We start from the raw sequence: 22,946 nt of genomic DNA on the forward strand, positions 1-22,946 counted from the left end.
AGGGAAATCACTGATCTTCTGTTCATACGTTGTATGAACAGAGGATCAGCATTTCCCCCCCTGACAGGACCGGGAGCTGTGTGTTTACACACACAGCTCCCGGTCCCCGCTCTGTAACGAGCAATCGCGGGTGCCCGGCGGCGATCGCGCCCGCCGGGCACGTTGCACGGGTGTCGGGGGCGAGCGCACCCCTAGTGGCTTGCGAGAGAGCCGACGTAGAGCTACGGGCTCTCGCGCAGGGGAGCCGACCTGCCGCCGTAAAACTACGGCGGCAGGTCGGCAAGCAGTTAAATACGTTTTTAAAGGCTTGCCCAAATTCCTCATCACTAAGGCCCTTTTCACACTGGGCCCAGGTGGTGCGCTGGCGATACCGCAATATTTTTTTTTACCGCGATATTCGGCCACTAGCGGTGCGGTTTTAACCCCCGCTAGCGGCCGAAAAAGGGTTAATACCGCCCGCAATGCCAGCAGTATTACCGCGGTTTTCCATTGCTTTCAATGTGAAAGAGTGACGGAGGAGTGGTAAACACCCCGCTCCTTCGCCGTTCCAAAGATACGGCTAGCAGGACTTTTGGAGCGGTCTTGCTAGTGCACCGCTTCAGTGTGAAAGCCTTTGGGCTTTCACACTGAAGACTGCAGGGCAGGATTTTTTCAGGTGGTATTTAGGCGCTATTTTTAGCACTATACCGTCTGAAAAACAGGTCAGTGTGAAAGGGGTTTCAGTGTCTCTAGATCTCTTCGCCACCGTCCAAGGCTACCTTCTTGTGAAAGTAAAGTAATTTTATTCAACTTATAAACTGGGGTCCAAAACAACATTTTTCTGAACAATACCACAAAAAGTCCCATTCTATACTATCAAAAGCTTTAGCTGCATCAAGCAACAATATATGTCCTCTTTTATGTGCGTTCTGTCCCATGTGCTCTATGTGTGTTCTGACCTTTATGCTGTATATATGTCCTGCTCTCTGTGTTGCTCTATGTCCTGTATACATGTCCCATCCTATGTGCTCTATGTGTGTTGTGTTCTGTCCCGTGTTCTCTGTGTGTGTTCTGCCCTATGTGCTGTATATCTGTTGAGTTCTGTTCTATGTTCCGTAATGTGTGTTGTGTTCTGTCCTATATGCTGTATGTGTGTTCTGCCCTAGGTGTTGTATATATGTCATGTTCTATGTGTGTTGTGTACTATGTTATGTGTATGTTGTGTTCTATCCTATGCACTGTATATATGTTGTATCCTATGTGGTGTATATATGTTGTGTTCTATGTGGTGTATGTGTGTGTGTTATGTCCTATGTGTGTCCCATGCAGTGTTGTGTGTGTGTCCTGGCTCCTCACCCGTGTTTTGTCCTATGTGTATGTGCAATTCAGTGTTGTGTCCTATGTGTGTGTCCCGTGCAGTGTTGTCTGTTTTGTCATATGTGCGTGTCCTGTGCAGTATTGTGTCCTATGTGTGTGTCCTGTGCAGTGTTGTGTCCTGTGTGTGTCCCGTATTGTGTTGTGTTTTGTGTCCTGTGTTGTGTCCTATGTGTGTATCCTGTGTTGTGTCCTATGTGTGTCCCGTGTTGTGTCCTATGTGTGTATCTGTGTTGTGTTCTGTGTCCTATGTGTGTGTCCTGTGTTGTGTTTTGTGTCCTATGTGTGTGTCCTGTGTTGTGTTCTGTGTCCTATGGGTGTGTCCCGTGTTGTGTCCTATGTGTGTGTCCCCTGTTGTGTTCTGTGCCCTATGTGCGTGTCCAGTTTTGTGTTCTGTGTCCTATGTATGTGTCCGTGTTGTGTTTTGTGTCCTATGTGTGTGTCCCGTGCAGTGTTTTGTGTTGTATCCTATGTGTGTGTTCCGTTTGTGTTCTGTGTCTTATGTGTGTGTCCTGTGTTGTGTTTTGTGTCCTATGTGTGTGTCCCGTGTTGTGTTATGTGTGTGTACCGTCTTGTGTTTTGTGTCCTATGTGTGTGTCCAGGCTCCTCAGCCGTGTGTCCTTTTGGTATATATATATATATGCGTTGTGTGTCCTATATGTGTGTCCCCTGTCGTGTTTTGTGTTCTATGTGTGTGTCCTTGCTCCTCAGCCGTGTGTCCTTTTGGTGTATATATGTGTTGTGTTTTGTGTCCTATGTGTGTGTCCCGTGTTGTGTTTTGTGTCCTATGTGTGTGTCCGGACTCCTCAACCATGTATCCTTTTGGTATATATATATGTGTTGTGTTTTGTGTCCTATGTGTGTGTCCGGGCTCCTCAGCCGTGTGTCCTTTTGGTGTATATATGTGCCGTGTTTTGTGCCCTATGTGTGTGTCCCGTGTTGTGTTTTGTGTCCTATGTGTGTGTCCGGGCTCCTCAGCCTTGTGTCCTTTTGGTGTATATATGTGTTTTGTTGTGTGTCCTATGTGTGTGTCCCGTGTTGTGTTTTGTGTCCTATGTGTGTGTCCGGGCTCCTCAGCCATGTGTCCTTTTGGTGTATATATTTGTTGTGTTTTGTGTCCTATGTGTGTGTCCCGTGTTGTGTTTTGTGTCCTATGTGTGTGTCCGGGCTCCTCAGCCATGTGTCCTTTTGGTGTATATATGTGTTGTGTTTTGTGTCCTATGTGTGTGTCCCGTGTTGTGTTTTGTGTCCTATGTGTGTGTCCAGGTTCCTCAGCCGTGAGTCCTTTTGGTGTATATATATATATATATTGTGTGTCCTATATGTGTGTCCCCTGTCGTGTTTTGTGTTCTATGTGTGTGTCCGGGCTCCTCAGCCGTGTATCTTTCTCTCTGGTATATATATATATATATATATATATATATATATTGTGTTTTGTGTCCTATGTGTGTGTTCCGTGTTGTGTCCTATGTGTGTGTCCCGTGTTGTGTTTTGTGTCCTATGTGTGTGTCCGGGCTCCTCAGCCGTGTGTCCTTTTGGTGTATATATGTGTTGTGTTTTGTGTCCTATGTGTGTGTCCCGTGTTGTGTTTTGTGTCCTATGTGTGTGTCCGGGCTCCTCAGCCGTGTGTCCTTTTGGTGTATATATGTGTTGTGTTTTGTGTCCTATGTGTGTGTCCCGTGTTGTGTTTTGTGTCCTATGTGTGTGTCCCGTGTTGTGTTTTGTGTCCTATGTGTGTGTCCCGTGTTGTGTTTTGTGTCCTATGTGTGTGTCCGGGCTCCTCAGCCGTGCGTCCTGCCCACTCCTCATGCAGCCTCCTCCTCTTTTTTCCACCCACGGGTAAAGGTGTTTTTTCTAGCCATCCCACTGTAATCCGTGGGCCGTCCTTCTATCACATGCCCTACTCACACAAACACAAGCCCTCCCTTAACCCCCAAATCACACACACGTGTGGGCATCCCGCAATACTTATACGTGCAGCGCTAAGTGGAAGTGTAGGAAAGTGGTGTCACCAGTTTCCATCCTGTGACCTGAACTGTCCCAATCATCAGATCCCATAGCAGTGTCATTGATCGGCGGCTGAGTGTTCTGTGTCTAGTGAAAGCCCCCCGTGCTCAGTCCATACATACAGATCCCCCCGATCTCCTCCTCTCCCTTCTCTGGCAGCAGCAGGACGTCCGGTGCGGCGGCGGCAGCGGCTCCTCGCGTGGATCCCTCAAGGTGCAGCAGAGAGAGCACATCGCTGGGCTGTGAGGACTCAGTCACCATGAGCTCAAGGGAAAGTGCCCGCCAATCCACCTCCGTGGAGCAGCCTGCATCCCCCGAAGAGTCACCGAAGAGGGCACGAGGGAGACCCCGGAAACCGCAAAAAGTCAGTACCCGCATCTTCCTGCACCCAGCATCACACACAATGGAGCCCACACTGCACTTCCATCCACCCCTCTGTGTGTGTGAGAGAGTCGGTGCATGCTGCACTCCCATCCACTTCAGTGTATGTGTGTGTCCTTATGGGGGTCAGTGCATGCTGCAGTCCTAGTCACCTCTGTGTGTGTTCTTATGGGAGTCCTTGCATGCCTACAGCCCCGTTAACCCATGTGTATGTTCTTCTTCACCCATGTGTATGTTGTTCTTCTTCACCCATGTGTATGTTCCTCTTCACCCATGTGTATGTTCTTCTTCACCCATGTGTATGTTCTTCTTCTTCAACCATGTGTATGTTCTTCTTCTTCAACCATGTGTATGTTGTTCTTCTTCACCCATGTATATGTTCTTCTTCACCCATGTGTATGTTGTTCTTCTTCACCCATGTGTATGTTCTTCTTCTTCACCCATGTGTATGTTCTTCTTCACCCATGTGTGTGTTCTTCTTATTCACCCATGTGCATGTTCTTCTTCACCCATGTGTATGTTCTTCTTCTTCACCCATGTGTATGTTCTTCTTCACCCATGTGTGTGTTCTTCTTATTCACCCATGTGCATGTTCTTCTTCACCCATGTGTATGTTCTTCTTCTTCACCCATGTGTATGTTCTTCTTCACCCATGTGTGTGTTCTTCTTATTCACCCATGTGCATGTTCTTATTCACCCATGTGTATGTTCTTCTTATTCACCCATGTGTATGTGTATGTTCTTCTTATTCACCCATGTGTATGTTCTTCTTCACCCATGTGTATGTGTATGTTCTTCTTATTCACCCATGTGTGTGTTCTTCTTATTCACTCATGTGTATGTGCTTCTTCTTCACCCATGTGTGTGTGTATATTCTTCTTATTCACCTATGTGTATGTTCTTATTCACCCATGTGTATGTTCTTATTCACCCATGTGTATGTTCTTCTTATTCACCCATGTGTATGTTCTTCTTATTCACCCATGTGTATGTGTGTGTTGTTTTTATTCACCCATGTTTATGTCTATATTCTTCTTATTCACCCATGTGTATAATCTTTCTGATTCACCCATGTGTATGTGTTCTCCTTATTCACTCATGTGTATATTCTTCTTATTCACCCATGTATAAGTGCATGTCCTTCTTATGGGAGTTCTTGCATGCCTACAGTCCTATTCACCTATGTGTATATTATTCTAATGGGAGTTCTTGCATGCCTACTGTTCTATTCACCCATGTGTATTATCTTCCTTTAATGGGAATCCATACATGCCTACAGTCCCATTCACCCATATGTATGTGTGTGTTCTTCTTATGGGAGTCAGTGCAGCCTGCAGTCCCATTCACCTGTGTGTGTTCTCCTTATGGGAATCCTTATATGCCTGCAGTCCCATTCACCCATGTGTATGTATATGTTCTTCTAATGGGAGTCCTTACATGCCTGCAGTCCCATTCACCCATGTATATGTTCTTCTTATGGGAGTCCTTGCATGCCTAGAGTCCCATTCACCCATGTGTGTGTTCTACTTATGGGAATCCTTACATGCCTACAGTCCCATTCACCCATGTGTATGTATATGTTCTTCTTATGGGAGTCCTTGCATGCCTACAGTCCCATTCGCCCATGTGTATGTGTGTGTTCTTCTTATGGGAGTCGTTGTCTGCCTGCAGTCCCATTCACCCATGTGTATGTATATGTTCTTCTTATGGGAGTCCTTGCATGCCTGCAGTCCCATTCACCCATGTATATGTATATGTTCTTCTTATGGGAACCCTTGCATGCCTGCAGTCCCATTCACCCATGTGTATGTGTGTGTTCTATTAATGGGAGTCGTTGTCTGCCTGCAGTCCCATATGTGTGCCCTCATGGGGGGTCAGTGCATGCCTGCAGTCCCATTCACCTGTGTGTCCTCGTTATGAGGGTCTGTGTATACATGGGTCCTCCTTATGGTATTCTGTTTTCATATGTGTGTGTTCACGTTATGGGGGTCTGTGTATACATGGGTCCTCCTTACGGTATTCTGTTTTCATATGTGTGTGTTCACGTTATGGGGGTCTGTGTATACATGGGTCCTCCTTACGGTATTCTGTTTTCATATGTGTGTGTTCACGTTATGGGGGTCTGTGTATACATGGGTCCTCCTTACGGTATTCTGTTTTCATATGTGTGTGTTCACGTTATGAGGGTCTGTGTATACATGGGTCCTACTTATGGTATTCTGTTTTCATATGTGTTCACCTTACTAGGAGTGAGTGCATGCAGGGGGTCAGCCAGACCTCACTTGTCCTTTAGCTAAGCGACAGGAGATCGCACAGAGCGAGTGCAAGCGAGAGAGGGGCTTTACCTTGCCATGCTTGCCGCCTCTGCACAAAGCTTCCCTTGCAGACAATGGGAATTCCCCTCTTTGTAGCATGCATGTTGCGCTTTGATGCGATTGCCTGTGTAAGTTGGATGGCAAAGCCTCCCTTGCCGTGTCGATCTGCCACAATAAATGTTTCATGCAGTTCTGTGCTGAGCTGCTGCCTGCGGCTGCTTTCATTCATGGCTTCATTTCAGCTCCTGTGTGCCCAGCTATGGGCTATGTGTGGTTTTGCTTGGAGGGAAAATACATTTACACACAGTTCTCACCAAGCCAAGCTATCCCTGGTGCTGTAATTCCGCACAGAACTTTCACATCGGTGCTGGGACTTTTAAATAAAGGGCTTTAAAGGGCTATGAAGATTTACTGTCGAGGCAGTGCTTTTATCCTGATTATCATACTATGTTGTAACCAAGTCACATGATGCAGTATCAGCAAAGTATGTTTTTTGTTTTGTATTGTGTTTTTTTTTACAAAAACATGCTGACTTGTCCTGAGTAGAAGGTCTTGTTTACAAAAGATTGGTGTTGTTGCAGTTTTTTTTCCCATGTCATAAAATAGTTCACAACATTCTCCTTCCAGACCGATGTCATTCACTGTGCCCAGAATTCGTCACAGTTGTTTTTGGTCTTTTTGTTTTGTTTTTTTTATATATATTGAAGTATCAATCTTTGTTTTGGAGAAACCACATGTGTGTGCTTGGAAATGTTCCCTTTTGGATTGCACTGAATAAAATGCATTTTCAGCATTGTAAGGATTACTGTTAGGTCACATGCTCATTGTTTTTCCTATTTCAGGCTATATATTGTAATGAGCTTTATGTCATTGGTTAGGAAAAGTTCCAGCCCAGAGAGCACAACTTCGATTTTTATTACCTATCTCAGTGTGTAAATGTTTTCCTTTCCTTCAAATCATTGGGATTTCGTACATTAGTTACATATGTTTCCTTGTAAGGGTTTTTAATAGTACAGTATATCATGGCAAAAGAAGGTTTAGCTGCCTTTTGAGATTTAGCAGTGTAGGAGATTTTCCCATGTTAAATTCTTTCTGCTATATCAAGTTTGTTTCTGTATTTAGGAGCCAGCAACTGGAGAGCCTTCTCCTAAAAGACCCAGAGGAAGACCTAAGGGGAGCAAAAACAAAGGTCCTTCAAAATCTGCACAAAAGGTGAGCTTAGCAGCACATGCTCTCGAAATGTGTGGCCAAAGTGTGTGATTTCTATGGAGCTCTGCTATTTCTCTCATTTAAAGCCCATGCACATTTACTGACATGGTAAATGTTAAAAACCCAGAGACTGTTATAAAGAATAATAATAATAATAAAATCAGACTGTTATAAAGACTTCACAACAAAAAAAATTAATCAGAGACTGTTATAAAGAATAATAATAATAAAATCAGAGACTGTTATAAAGAATTCACAAAAAAATTATAATCAGAGACTGATATAAAGAATTCAAACATAATAATAATATAATCCAACTGTTATAAAGAATTCACAAAAAAAAAATAAAAAAAAATCAGACTGTTATAAAGAATAATAATAATAAAAATAAATCAGATAAAGAATTCACAACAACAACAAAAAAATATATATCAGAGACTGTTATAAAGAATAATAATAATAAAAAACAAAAATCAGATAAAGAATTCACAAAAAATAAAATAAAAAAATCAGAGACTGTTATAAAGAATTCACAAAAAAATTATAATCAGAGACTGTTAAAAAGAAATTCACACATAATAATAATACAATCCAACTGTTATAAAAAATTCACAAAAAAAAATCAGAGACTGTTATAAAGAATAATAATAATAATAATAATAATAATAATAATAATAATAATAAAAATCAGATAAATAAGATAAAGAATTCACAACAACAACAACAAAAAATATCAGAGACTGTTATAAAGAATAATAATAATAAAAAACAAAAATCAGATAAAGAATTCACAAAAAAAAAATAAAAAAAATCAGAGACTGTTTTAAAGAATTCACCAACAAAATTAAATCAGAGACTGTTATAAAGAATTCACAAACAATAAAAAAAATAAAATTAGAGACTTATAAAGAATTTGCAAAAAAAAAAAAAAGACTGTTATAGTAAATCGCAAAACCTTAGCCTCTACCCCCCCCCCCCCCCACTTGACTAGTGTTCAACTTCTGCAGCATTGTTTTGCTGTCACCACTTGTATTTATTTCATGCTTGAAATAGCATATAGTAACCAAAAGGTCACATTTCTGTATAAAACAAACCTATATGTTGTGTAGATGGTTCCCCTAAAATGGCCCATTATTTATCCATTTACACCAGTAAAGCAAATTTCTCTAATGACAGCTATCAACAAGTAACATTTACATAGTTGTCATTCTGTGAAGTAAGAACAGTTGTTCTTATCCTCATTTAACAGAATAATTGGAACATTTGAGATGTTCCAGGTGGCTAACACTGTGTTGATATTTTTCTACATTCTTATGGTTTGAGGTCTAATTTGATTGTTCAAGTTGCCAGAAGCACACAACAATGCTTTGTTTTATTTTGGGAAGTAAGAGCAATTACACTGTATATAATAAAGTAAACATGTGCATTATCTTTTTACATGATGACTGATAACTAGCCAAATCTTACATCCTTCCTTGGTACCTCTGGAAAACACCTTTACTGTATTCAGTTCCAGCTGTCATTATTTTCAGAAAAGAACCCCCCCCCCTCCCTGAATGGTAGATTATATTATTTGAATACTTGGCATTCTTGGAGTCAGTAACATTTTTACAGGCATATACGCGTGTAAACACGCAAACTATACAGACCATACCAGCGTTTTTGGCGCAATAACTTTTTGCTGGGAAAATTAAGTGATCGAACAATTAAAAATAAACTGAAAGCAATCAGTTTTTGTAAACACCACATGATTGACATAAAAGCAATGGGAATTTTTAACCTGATTGCTTTTTTTGTCAATTCAGTCATAAAAAAACTAGTGAAAATGGTTCTGACTTGATCAGAGTAAGGCCCTGTACACACGTCCGAGGAACTCGACGGGCAAAACTCATCGTTTTGCTCGTCGAGTTCTGTGTGAAGCCGCCGAGGATCTCGGCGAGCCAACTTTTCTCATTGAACAACGAGGAAATAGAGAACATGTTCTCTATTTGGCTCGACGAGGAACTCGTCGGCTTCCTCGGCCGAAAGTGTACACACGGCCGGGTTTCTCGGCAGAATACGGCTCCGATCGAGTTTCTGGCTAAATTCTGCCGAGAAACTCGGTGGTGTGTTCGGGGCCTATCAAAAAGTCTGTTTGCTACACAGAAAGTAATGACATATGTTAACTTGTTTGAATCATTGTTTAATCTAAGGCTTGTATGCCTTTTGTGTTTTTGTTTTCTACTGTTGTCTACACGTGTATTCTAATTGTAATCTGGGGGTACAATATGATTTGGAGCCTCTGTAACAATCAGTTAAAAAAAAGGTTCTTGGATGCATTAGTCTTCCATTGCATGATGGTCCCCTTACATACCCCTCCTAGAGAAGGCGGACTTAAGCATTTTTAAGAAGCTGAGCAGAGGGAGGAATGGTGTGCACCCTGTGTTCATAAATGAACTCTGTGGAATTTACTACTATGTCCACAACATGGAATCTGAGCGAGCAACTTTACAACCCTCTTAGCAGGCATGATATGTTTTTCATGATTAATTGATTGGGTGTCCTCTCGCGAACAATTACACATCACAATTAAAAATGTATGTGACCTGTTAGGAAAGCAAATAATACAAATTCAAAGAATAATATTTTTTTTTTATCTGAAATGTATGCCCCTTTAAAAATGGAATATAACCAGAAACTGTGTGTGTGTGTGTGTGTGTGTGTGTGTGAAATGTTGTGTCAGTAGGAGGCAGAGAGAGAGAGAAATAACCTGATCTTCCTAGCAAGGGGATGTGCCAGCACAAGCCTTAGTTGTTGGAGGTAAGGCAGGCTGTGCCAGCACAACAATGTTTTACCATTCCTAGCGTGGTCAGTTTGAAATAGGAAAGCAGGGGGACTGGAAAGATCACAAGGTATTTCACAGGTATTTCACACAAAGGAAGCAATGCAAAAAAGAGAACAGAAATACTTTTTAAAGTGGTTGTATAGTCCATGTAAGGCAAAAGGCATAATGAGCTAGTATGCACCGCATACTAGCTCATTATGAAATACTTACCTCAGAACGAGGCGTCGGTAATTTACCTGGTCCACGCCAAGGTAGCTGACATGTTGCCTCGGCATGTCTTCTGGGTATCGCGGCTCCAACGATGTGAGTGGCTGGAGCCGCAATGTCGTCACTCCCGCGCATGCACGGGAGACTTCTTTCCGGCAAGGTCCAACGTCTACCGGGCGTTCAGCCGAGAATCCCCTGTGCACATGCACCGCTGCAGTCAGCGGCTCATTGCGAGGGGAATATCTCCTAAACCGTAAAGGTTTAGGAAGTATTTTTTTTTTTACTTACAGGTAAGACTTATTATAGGCTTACCTGTAGGTAAAAGTACAAAAAAAGACTATACAACCACTTTAATATAAGTACTGTACATGGTACAACAGACACATATAAGGAATAAGAAATGTTGGGGTACCATACATTTTAAAGTAAAACTTCAATGTATTAAGCACCACAAACTGGAAATGCATTTTAATAACTTTTTAATATTCAAAGCAAACTCAACCTTGTTTCCATGCTTTTTGTTGTGAGATCTCTTTGAACCCACACCCCCTGGCATTTCTAGCAGCTGTTTATCTTGAGTAAGGGCAGATGATAGATGTAGCATTTATTTCCAGGAACCCATCTGCCTTTAGCTCAGGCCTGTATGCAGTAGAGTGTGCCTAGCTGTGAGCCCCTCTAGATAAAAGGAAATAAATACAACAGGAAAAAGCTGCAAGGAATAATGTAAGGTAAGAAAAGCAGCTAGCAGTATAGGATATTCTATACAAACAGGATAGTGATATATGTTAAATATACCAAATATACATCAAGATAAATAAAATAAAAAAATGATGTCAGAAAGTCCCAAGTGTCCATAATAAATACACCACAGTGACTACTTGAGTGAACACCAGGGATAAAACTGTAGTATGTTTCCACCTTAGATACATAAACAAGCATAGTAACACCACAGGTGTTATTTACTAAAGGCAAATCCACTTTGCACTACAAGTGCAATGTTCACTTGAAATTGCACTGGAAGTGCAGTCACTGTAAATTTGAGGGGAAGATCTGAAATGAGGGGAAGCTCTGCTGATTTTATTATCCAATCATGTGCAGGCTAAAATGCTTTTTTATTTATTTTTCTTGCATGTTCCTCTCGGATCTACAGCGACTGCACTTTCAAGTGCACTTTTCACTTTTAGTTTGCACTTGTAGTGCAAAGTGGATTTGCCTTTAGTATATAACCCCCATGTGTCCTCCACTAAACGATCTATGGGGGTTATTTACGATATGCAAATCCACTTTGCACTACAAGTGCAAACTAAAAGTGCAAAGTGCACTTGAAATTGTACTTGGAAGTGCAGTCACTGTAGATCCAAGGGGGACATGCAAGGAAAATAAAAAACAGCATTTAATTTTAGCTGCACATGATTGGGTGATAAAATCAGCAGAGATTCCCCTCATTTCAGATCTACCCCTCAGATTTACAGCAACTGCACTTCCAAGTGCACTTTCAGTGCAATTTCAAGTGCACTTTGCTCTTGTAGTGCAAAGTGGATTTGCCTTTCGTAAATATCCCCCTATGGCTTACTAGAGATTTTGTGACTGAACAGAGAAGTCAAACAATGCTTGTTGCCACTGTAGCAGTCAATCCCCATAAAGCTCTGTACATCACATAGCGATTCCCTCCTCCATCCCAATCACCATATGAGCATATAACATGAAAGAGAACCAAAACCACTTCTAGTAGTGTAAATGCGGCAGATATGTTTATTAAAATCGGTTAGAAACACTTACATGCATGCTAGAGTTAAAGCGGTGGTTCCCCCTAAAACTAATTTCTAACAATAGATTCGTAAGACCCGTTACACTGCGGGTAGGCTGGCTTTTTTTTTTTTTTATTCGTACATACCGAGATCTCCCCGTCTTGTCCCTAGGCGGTGGGCGGAACTAGTTGATTGACGTTCCTCGGACGGGCGCGTACGTGACGTCACGACTTTCCGAAAGAAGCCGAACGTCGCTGCTCATGCGCCGTATAGAGTCGGCTCTATACGGCGCATGCGCAGCGACGTTCGGCTTCTTTCGGAAAGTCGTGACGTCACGTACGCGCCCGTCCGAGGAACGTCAATCAACTAGGAACGCCCACCGACAAGGAACGAGACGGGGAGATATCGGTATGTACTAAAAAAAAAAAGCCAGCCTACCCGCAGTGTAACGGGTCTTACGAATCTATTGTTAGCAATGTGTTTTAGGGGGAACCACCCCTTTAAAGACGCATTAAAACGACAACATCCAAAATCCTTAGCGATGTGCATGCGCGTTGACGTTATGACTTCCTGTCAAAAAACACCTGACTGCCATCCGATCCCGATCCGCTAGACGGAAGGGGAATGGATTGGATGTAGGTGGGTATAAATGGACACATATCCGTTTACATCCACCACTTCATAGAGAAGAATGAAGGGCTAGATCTGGCCTGCCTGAAAAACTGAAAGGCAGACCCCATCGGCCCACTCATGTGAAAGGGCCCTTTCTTTTTAGAGAATGTCACACATTTACTTTCTTGAATTCTGTGAGCAGGCAATGCCTTATGAACTGCAGAGATTCTGAGAGTAGGAATTTTAGGAGGTGGAGTCAGTACAGGAATCGCTTGCAGGTAGCAAGGTACCATGGGATATGTAGTCCTTCGAAATTGAAAGTAAACAGCAGAGGAGAAGCTTCAAAGCATGCAGGGCAGACAGGCAGAATGCACAACATGAAAAGAGATTGTTCAAGTAAGTTTATATTGGATTGTCAAATATAGATCCAATTTATATTGCTATTTCAATGCTCATATAAAATGAAAGTGTATACTATGACTATAGCTTTTTTTTAAGTGTTTAGTTTGTAAAGCTATATGCACTGCACTCTTAAGGGTATTTATTTGGTTAGATTAAACAAATCTATTGCTTTTAAGATGTAACAAGTGTTATTTTTATAGCACAGTTATATCTCTTGGTACTGAGCAAAGTGCTAGATAAACTGTATGTTAGTCAGCACAATGTGATTTATTTATTCATAAGAAGAAACATATTGCTTTAGAATATTTCTTAAATCTCTTCTGTATAGAATGTTGGACTTGGATATTACCAATTCCTGATTTATTAAAAATTTAACTCTCAGTTGTTTAGAAAAATTATTTGTAATGACTTTTCTACACTTCAGAATGTTGGAAATTCGCAGGTTTTAATCTTTTTGAGACTATTAATGTACCCTAAGAACTAACCAACAATTAGTGAGTGGGCATTGTTTGCTGGTTGAATGATGTATGTTGAAATAATCATGGTTACCTATTTGAAGTTTATATCGCTATCCAGATGCTTAAGAAACTAGACACTTTCATAGTGTATTACAGTATTTTGTGATGGGTCCATTGAAAAACCAGTAAAGAAAAGCCAAAATTCGCAGTCAACACGTAGCTTATAGACATAAATGCAGGATGCAAGGGCAAAAATATAACTTCATTCTTTGGGATAAATATATATATTTTTCTTCCTGGTTACCTATTTGTATACAAATGTAAAAGTTTGAAATACACTTTGGAAATGAGGGGGAAAAAAATCTGATTTGTTTTAGGGCAAGTTCACACCGTTGAAACGCAGTCCAGGTGCGATCAGATGCTAAATATTAATAATATTTTTAGCTATGTGATCGAATGTTACACTTCTCCTCACATTTCTTTTGTCCCGTCACTGTGATGAGCTGGCCTACTGGCACAATATAGAAGGAGGTAGTTGAGTTTCAGCACTATGAGGATGTGCCAGGGCTTTGTCTGCTGGTACAACTCATCAATAAGCCTTATCTGCATGGTATTAGAAGTTACTGCAAATTTTGTGCAGAAACCCTAGGTGCCTGCACTTCATGCCTACAGCAGTTTTGTGTTTTTGTTCTTCAGCTAATATCCTAAGTAAAATCACTGATTACTACTGGTTGCTTACCCTTTTAATTGATGTCATTCCAGTTGTGATTCAGGCAACTACACTGTATAAAAAGTTAAGGGTAACCTGCAAACATTTTATATGAAATGCCATAATGAGAATTTGGCATGATAAATAAGTACATATGTGAAAGCAATAAAAAATACTTGTTAGACAGAATTTGTGTACTTTGAAAATAAATGCACTGCTTTATTCATTAAAGAAGGGTGTTTTTTTTTTTGTCTTTTTTCTTTCTTTTGTTTTTTTTTTTACAGTTACCCATAGCAACTTATAAGAATGCATTGGGGGTTATTTACTAAAGGCAAATCCACTTTGCACTACAAGTGCAAAGTGCATTTGAAATTGCACTGAAAGTGCACTTGGAATGCAGTCGCTGTAGATCCAAGGGGGACATCCAAGGAAAATAAATAACAGCATTTTAGCTTGCACATGATTGGATAATAAAATCAGCAGAGCTTCCCCTCATTTTCGATCTACCCCTCAGATTTACAGTGACTGCACTTTGCACTTGTAGTGCAAAGTGTATTTGCCTTTCGTAAATAACCCCCATAGTATAATGATCTAACCTAAACTAAGTGAACTCTGATTGGTTTTTATAATTGGTAGAGAAGAATACAAACTTCTTTAATTACATCTTACAGTATAACATTAAGTCTAAGTTGGGGAACTTCTACACTACTATAAAAAAAAGTGTTAATGTGTGTGTGTTAATAGACCATCAATGGCTAGGCAGATGCTTACTCTGCTCCTACAGTAGGCTCTGAAAAATCCTATGAAATATGTGATTGGAGTTTTACATATAAATAGCAGCTACATTGAGAGTAATCTGTCATGAACCAAAATACAGTACATGTGTGAGAAATCTCAAATGTAAACAGTTTTTGGATCCCTGGTTAGAGGCCAGTTTCAGGGCTGTGACATTACTTGCAGCGAAGCTGAATAGATTAAACATCACTACTTCAAAACTAGCATGGTATGTAGCCCAGGAATCAAAGAATGGCAAGTTCCATTTAAAGTCTTGTGATTGACAGGTTCCTGTATGTTAGAGTAGTTTATGACATAAGAGAAAAGGAGTTCGATAGGTTTCATGATTCATAAAAAGGTGTGCAGCTATACAATTATAATTGTATTCAACATATTATGAATATAGTGTACTATTGGTCTTTACATCTTCTCAAGATCCGCAATTTGGGATTGGCTTTAGTAACCTTGAAGATTGTTAAGACTGTAAAAAATGCATGTGTAGGTATAATGGCTGTTCCTTCTTCATCAATGGTCTTATAGACAAGGCCATGCCCACCATTCACAGCCATAATCTAATTTGCTTTGCCCCTAGCCATGCCCAGATTTTATTTTATGTGTGGTTTGTCATAACTTAGGACTGGCATCAGTACTAAAGGGATTTGATTTTCGTATGTGGATAAAAGATGGCCTGTAAGACAGTTTAGGTATTCTTTCCGTAAAATGGCCTAAAGAATGTATGGCTAGTCCCGGTAATCCTCTAATATTTACATTAGACATGTATACAAAGTAAAATGGTAACATGGCATGGTCACTTAAAAGGAATATCGGCATTTTGAAAAGAACAGGATGGAGACAAGATTTTAAATAGTGTTCTTACCACTATTTCCTGTTCAGATTTTCTGTAAGAACATTAAATGTAAATAAGGGTAGGGGATCATGGAGTTGCTGACCCAGTATATTGTTATAGAATTCAGCAACCATCAGCCAGAAAGTATCATGCTTTTGTGGACATCAATGCAGATTTTACATGGACCCAAACTCACAATAGTAGGTATACCTTATACAATATAGTGTTAGTACTACCCCAAATGGTGCTCGGGAGTGAGTCTGCATGCCCCCCCCCCTAGAAAGCAGCTTTTTATGGTGGGCACTCGCCATAGAGGAAGAGTCTGTAGCGCTGGTGGGAGTCCCCAGAAGAAGAGGATCAAGGCTGCTCTGTGCAATACCATTGCACAGAGCAGATAAGTATGGCTTGTTTATTATTTAGATAAAAAAAGTTGAATCTTTACTATCACTCTAATTTCAGGGGTATAAGTTTGCATTTGATGTGGGGGATAGGTAAGATGACACAATATCATGGCTTTAGGTCAGCTCCAACGTAAACCTTACCTGAAGAAAACATGTGGCTTCCAATATTGAACAACTACTGCTGATGCTTGTTAAATGGCTACTACACAGACCTATTGGCTTTAATTTTTGGAGTCTGTGACCCTATACAGGCATACCCCACTTTTAAGTACACAATAGGGTTTATTTACTAAAGCTGGAAAGCGCAAAATCAGGCTCACTTCTGCATAGAAACCAATGATCTTCTAACCCCAGCTTGTTCAATTAAGCCTGCTAAAAAAAACCTGGAAGCTCATTGGTCTTTATGCAAAAGTGAGCCAGATTTTGGGCTTTCCAGCTTTAGTAAATAAACCCCATTGTGTACTTAAAGCGGGAGTTCACCCATTTCTAAATTTTTTTTTTTTCTTCCCCTAGATTCCTGCTCGTTCGGTCTAGGGGAATCGGCTATTTGTATTAAAATAGGTGCAGTACTTACCCGTTTTCGAGCTGCATCTTCTTCCGTCGCTTCCGGGTATGGTCTTCGGGAGCGGGCGTTCCTTCTTGATTGACATTCTTCCGAGAGGCTTCCGACGGTCGCATCCATCGCGTCACTCGTAGCCGAAAGAAGCCGAACGTCGGTGCGGCTCTATACTGCGCCTGCGCACCGACGTTCGGCTTCTTTCGGAAAATCGTGACGCGATGGATGCGACCGTCGGAAGCCTCTCGGAAACCTGTCAATCAAGAAGGAACGCCCATTCCCGAAGCCCATACCCGGAAGCGACGGAGAGGATGCGTCTCGTAAACGGGTAAGTACTGCACATATTTTAAAATAAATAGCCGATTCCCCTAGTAATAACGAGCAGGAAGCGAAGGGGGAAAAGTGCCCTCTAAGGGTGAACCCCCGCTTTAAGAGTGGGGTATGCCTGTATATTATATTTGTTCCATGTCAGTGAATGAAAGTATTTAACTAAAGGGTACACTGACCATTTTAAATCATTACATTTGCATAACATTGCTACACTGGACACAACTAAATGTTAACAATACTTTATGTAGGTGCAGCTTTTAAAGCAGCAAACTCATTAATCTTGCCCCAATTCAGCAATGCATTGACTTAATAGGTGTGCAAAAGAGAACTAACCCTGAAATGTCCCTGACCTTACAACCATACACCATGTAGTGTGCAATCTCTAAATTTCAGTTTTCGTAGTTTGGGCTGGTCACCCTCTAAGGCTTCATGTACACATAGCCTATTATGACTGTCAGGTTAAACATGACAAAATTATGCTTCGATTCCACCACCTTTTGCGGCCAACGGTCAAAACAGTCCTATCCTGAGTGCTATTCTTCCGCGTTCAGGAGAGGGAGGTTGAAGGTGGTTGACCCTCCCCTAACCGCAGCTCCTAAACTATCCTAAAAGCCTATGGGGTTGATTTACTAAAGGGAAATCCACTCTGCACTACAAGTGCACTTGTAAGTGCAGTCGCTGTAGATTGATGTAGATCTGAGGGGTAGATCTGAAATGAGGGGAAGCTCTGCTGATTTCATCATCCAATCATGTTCAAGCAAAAAAAAACTCAGATCTACAGCGGCTGCACTTGAAAGTGCATTTTCAGTGCACTTTCATGTGCACTTGTAGTGCAAAGTGGATTTGCCTTTGGTAAATAACCCCCTATGTGTACATGGACACAGGGGTTGATTTACTGAAGGCAAATAGACTGTGCACGTTGCAAAGTGCAGTTGCACTCTGCAAGAGCAGTTGCTCCAGAGCTTAAGTAATCAGAAGAAGCTCTGCCGACTTCCATCATCTAATTATTTGCAAGCAAAAGTGCTGCTGTTTTTTTTTCTCCTTGCACGTGATTGGGTATTCTTTGCAAAGTGAAGCTTTAGCTCATTTACTAAGCTCTGGAGCAATTGTACCTGCAGAGTGTACAGCCTATTCACCTTTAGTAAATCAACCCCATAGGCTTTAATGGAGTTGAGTTTAGAAGTTTAGTTGAGTTTAGAAGCTTTGGAGTTGAGTTTAGAAGCTTTGGCAAAAAAACTGCAAGAGCTTCTAAACTTTTGATTTAAGATGTTAATTGGCAGCACTTTACATATATATTGTACATTTATACCAGTCTCTGCCCTCAAGGAATTTACAATCTAAAGTATATACACATACTAGGGCCAATTTATACAGGAGCCAGTTACCCTATCAGCATGTTTTTGGAGTGTGAAAGGAAACGCATGCTCCAAACACGCGCTCCTCCCCACTCCCTCTCCATCCGGAAGTGACGTGTCCAGCCGCCCTGAGCATATTCTGAGAACCAGGGATAACCTGGGAGCCACCAGCACAGCCGGGAACATCAGCTGCCTCTCCACCTGCGAGTCTACCTCCTTCCCCCAAGAGTGGATGAACCTTGTATACCTTCCTACATGCACTGTGATCTCTACGATCTTGTGAGTTCCAAATTGTCTGTCCTATATTAAAAATGTTTTAACATTGCTGCACTTAGATGGCGCTGCTCTATTTTGTGTTTTACTGTCTACAGAGCCCCTTCTACCTTGTTATGAGCCGGCAGCCATCCACAGTCAGCCTGTCACCACCAACACACATTGTGCTGCATTTGAACTTTCATACATGGACTCCCTGCTATAGAGACCTGTTTAATTGCCCATTCTCTTTATCGAGCTGACAGAGCGTACTTGAGCATATGTATATAATATTCCTAAGGAGACCGAAGTACCTGGACGTAACCCACACAGGCACAGGGAGAACATGCAGGCTCCAGGCAGTATTATATTTTTGATCGCAATTATTGAAAGTACTCAAAGGCTTGATTGTGTAATCCTCTTTTTGGCAGCACTCAGACTGGGAGAGATGGGCAGTCAGCACTTGAAGCCAGTACAGTTTCTTGAATGTACATGCAATGATGAAGAATGTATTGAACATATGACAGAGCGGAGAGGTGAACGATCAGTCTGTGGGCATGGTGACTAAGCTGTACTGTTTAACTGCAGTAGATAAAAATCAGGTCACCAGGCTGGCTGGGTTGTCTAGAAGGGCTGTCTAAGGCTGGGTTCACACTATTGTGAATTGGATGCAGTTTCTCCCTGCATCCAAGTCGCATGTCGAGCCAGTGACCGGCTCGCAATGGAGCCCGTTCACACAGCTTCAGGACAGTCCTGTGCATCTACTGGTCCATTTCAGGGGTGAATTCAGTCATAAAAATCATGCCAAATAATTGGACCAAAATGGTGAACAGGGATGTACCGGACCCCTGCTGTGAGCCACTTCACACGCAGGTGTACACCAAGCCTAAATCTCAGGATTGGGTGGAAAGAAATATAATTTTTCTCAGACGATAAAGCTTGTAAACACAAATTTGTGGCCAATTTGCATGCACATCTGTAACAGAGTGGTTCTCACTCAAGATCAAAACCTTTAAAGAAAAAAAAAAAAGTGAGCTGCAATGGCTGTATATGTACATACTGCATAAAGAAGTAGCACAAAGGTAGCAAAAGTATGTAGCAAAGTGTAATTAAACAAGGAAGCAAAGGCAACCCATCTGTGTCCCACTGTACTGTGCACAGGTGAAATTGGCAGACATTAGTATATGAGGAAAGTTAATTATATTAGTGCCAAAATGTGTAACATTGTGTTTGTTGCATTCATAGTTCATGTTGCATAACAGGTAAACCTCACATTATATTGCACCAGGTTTTCTGCTTGATGAATGCTAGATGCCTGATGTCTACATTATTAAAAGTGCTCTTATGTGATTAATTGCTTTTAACTGAAGAGGCTTATTATATCCTGCTTTAAGCAACCTTGTCTTTGAATGGCAAAGCAGACGGATTACAAAGCATACACATTTTGCAAAAAAAAAAAATTCTCCATAAACTCTGCATAGCAATCGGTTTTCTTTTTTTTAATATTTATGTGTAGGCAGTGTGGAGTTGATTTACTTAAATTGGAGAGTGCAAAATCTGGTGCAACTGTGCATAGAAGCCAATAAGCTTCTAACTTCAGCTTGTTCAATTAAGCTTTGACAATAAAACCTGTAAGCTGATTTCCGGTTTCCGGTTTTGTTGCAGAGCCGCACCAGTCTTTAGCCTCAGTTTTAGTAAGTCTCCCTCAGGCTGGGTTCACACTATACTACACAACTTTCATCCTACTTTGCTCTGCTACATTGGTCCTACACTGCTCCTACATTCGTCCTACATTTATCCTACATTGGTCCTACATCCATCCAACTTTCATGAACAGGATACTACTTTGATCATACTTTGTCCTGGACTTGAAGTCCAACTTTCAATGAGCAGGGATCAGACTTGGATCCCTGCCAATATCAGGCACTGTGTTTGATATGAATCTTGAGGGGGAACTCCACGCCAAATTTTAACAAAAAAAAACCCCTATGCCAAAAAAACGTAGTACAGGGAGCGCCTTCAAAGTCGGACCGACATATGTCGGACCAGTTAAGACGGCTCCCATAGGGAAACATTGCTTTTCACACGTCATGCGACATGAGCTCCCAATGTCGGAGCATATGTCAGACTAGTGTGAACCCGGCCTCAGTGTGTATCTTACATCCCACCCTTCATCCTGATTTAGTCACCTACCTCATATCAGTTACCACCACATTGAAAGACCAGTTCATCCTGCTTTTACTCACATTACTTACTTCAAGCAGATTCTAACCTGTGTATACAGAAACTAAAGTAAACTTGGGCAAACTGGGTTTATGATAAGAGGGGGGAAGCCCCCCACCCAACACTACCTATACCCACCCTCCTGATCCCTTCTAATCCCTCCCTCCCCTCTAGGCCCGAAGGGCGCGCACCCAATACTGAGCCACTTGACTGTGGCTTCAGTGGGTAAAACCTAATTGGGGGTTTGGCACAAGATGGCTGGGGGAGCTCAGACCTGAGCTCTCCCCTACCCCAGCTCTAAATTAACTACTTTATCCTCCGAAGTCAATCTCCTATTTCAAATATGTCTACTTTAGATTTAATCCAGTCACATCTTTTTATTCTGTTTATATCCTCTTTCAGAATTACCATCCATTCCCTCCCTCTTTCTTTCTCCTCCATCTCTCAGAGGTTCCAGATTTTGTTATCAGGAAACTCTACTATTCAGCTGATGCACTAACTAAACATATATCTTATTTTTAAACACTACACATTCATATTCCTCCGCCCCCCCTCGGGTGGTCACATCCTCCTTGTTTCTACTCTAATATTCAGAACCAGCCACTTTGACTTTAAAGGAAAAGATTCCCTGGCAAAACATATATTTCCCAGGCCTAATATCATACAGCCACCATTAATAAACAAGCAAAGGACCCCCGGTCCATAAATTAAATTTAGACTAATCTTGTCGCCCAATTTCGCATTTATATATGACCACCAAAGTGAGGAAGAGAACATAAATATGCAGTGAAATACATCTATACAAAAATATACTTTCCTAAATTAACATTATCATATCACTTATAAACAAACACGTTCCATTGGTCATAGAGATTATGTCCTAAATTTCCCCCCAAATTCCCCACCTTCCCCCACTCCAAAAAACAACAACTCCCCCCTCCCGCAGGTCCCCCCATGAAAAAGTGCTGTGTCTATATATGTACCCTTAAAAAAAAAAACTACGACCTTATCCTATAAGGAAAGGAAAAATAGAAGTAAGAAAAAATAAGTAAATAAGTGACTATACTTTATGTGTATTGGCTAAATTAACCCCATCTTACAGTATGCCGTGAGTTAATATCTATATTTAATTTTTTTTTTATTTTTTTTGAAAAATGGAGGAAGTGAAGATTACCTCCCTGAATGTTAAAGGCCTTAATGTCCCAGAGAAAAGGAAAATGTTGTTGAATGATCTGAGGCGCTCTGGGAAAGACGTGGCCTATGTGCAGGAGACACATTTTAAAGCAGGTGGACTTCCTCTTCTTCAAAATAGATTTTTTCCTTGCGTGTACCATGCGCCAAATCAACAGGCTAAATCTAAGGGAGTTTCAATATTAATATTTAACCGAGTGCCATGGTCCCTAGTGGATAAACGGGTAGACCCCAATGGAAGATTCCTCTTCCTCAAAGGAAGTATTGGAAATATTAAGGTAACACTAGCGCTACACTCTATGTGCCAAATATACATCAGGACCAGTTTCTAAAGAAAACTCTTTCAGATCTAAAAGATTTTTCAGAGGGGAAATTGATTCTTGAAAGGGACTTCAATATCTCCCTAGATCCCAGAATAGATACCTCCTCAGGAACTTCGGCTATTTCTGGTCGCACTAGAATAAGCATATTACAGAAAATGCACGAACTACAAGTGGTAGATGCCTGGAGGATTTTACATGTAGGTGAACGAGATTATACTTTTTTCTCTAATCCCCATCAAGTGTACTCTCGTATCGATATGTTTTTGATCCCACACTATTTGATTTCAGCTGTTATTGAAACTTGCATTGGAAATATAACCTGGTCGGATCATGCCCCGGTTTCTTTGTGTCTCTCCCTGTCTAACTCGGCCCTCTCACGTGAGAGATGCTGGCGATTAAATGAAAGCCTTCTTCAAAATTCTGAAGTGAGAGACGATGTACTTAAAGAGATGATAGCATTTTTCCAAAC

At 41.2% G+C, this 22,946-nt stretch overlaps 1 protein-coding gene across 2 annotated transcripts in view; it reads left to right on the forward strand.

Moving 5' to 3' along the window:
- Positions 1–3,203: 3,203 nt before the first annotated feature.
- The window catches only part of HMGA2 (high mobility group AT-hook 2), a 149,154-nt gene continuing 129,411 nt past the window's right edge, over positions 3,204–22,946 (forward strand). The window contains exons 1-2 of one of the 2 annotated variants that reach the window (XM_040344092.1): positions 3,204–3,724; positions 7,179–7,268. In XM_040344092.1, coding sequence (XP_040200026.1) covers positions 3,620–3,724; positions 7,179–7,268 — 195 coding nt within the window. In that variant the 5' untranslated portion in view covers positions 3,204–3,619. The remainder of the gene's footprint in view (positions 3,725–7,178; positions 7,269–22,946) is intronic. The other variant, XM_040344091.1, reaches the window with a different exon arrangement.

Source organism: Rana temporaria, chromosome 3 (genome assembly GCF_905171775.1).
Source record: "Rana temporaria chromosome 3, aRanTem1.1, whole genome shotgun sequence".
In the NCBI taxonomy this organism is placed as follows: domain Eukaryota; kingdom Metazoa; phylum Chordata; class Amphibia; order Anura; family Ranidae; genus Rana; species Rana temporaria.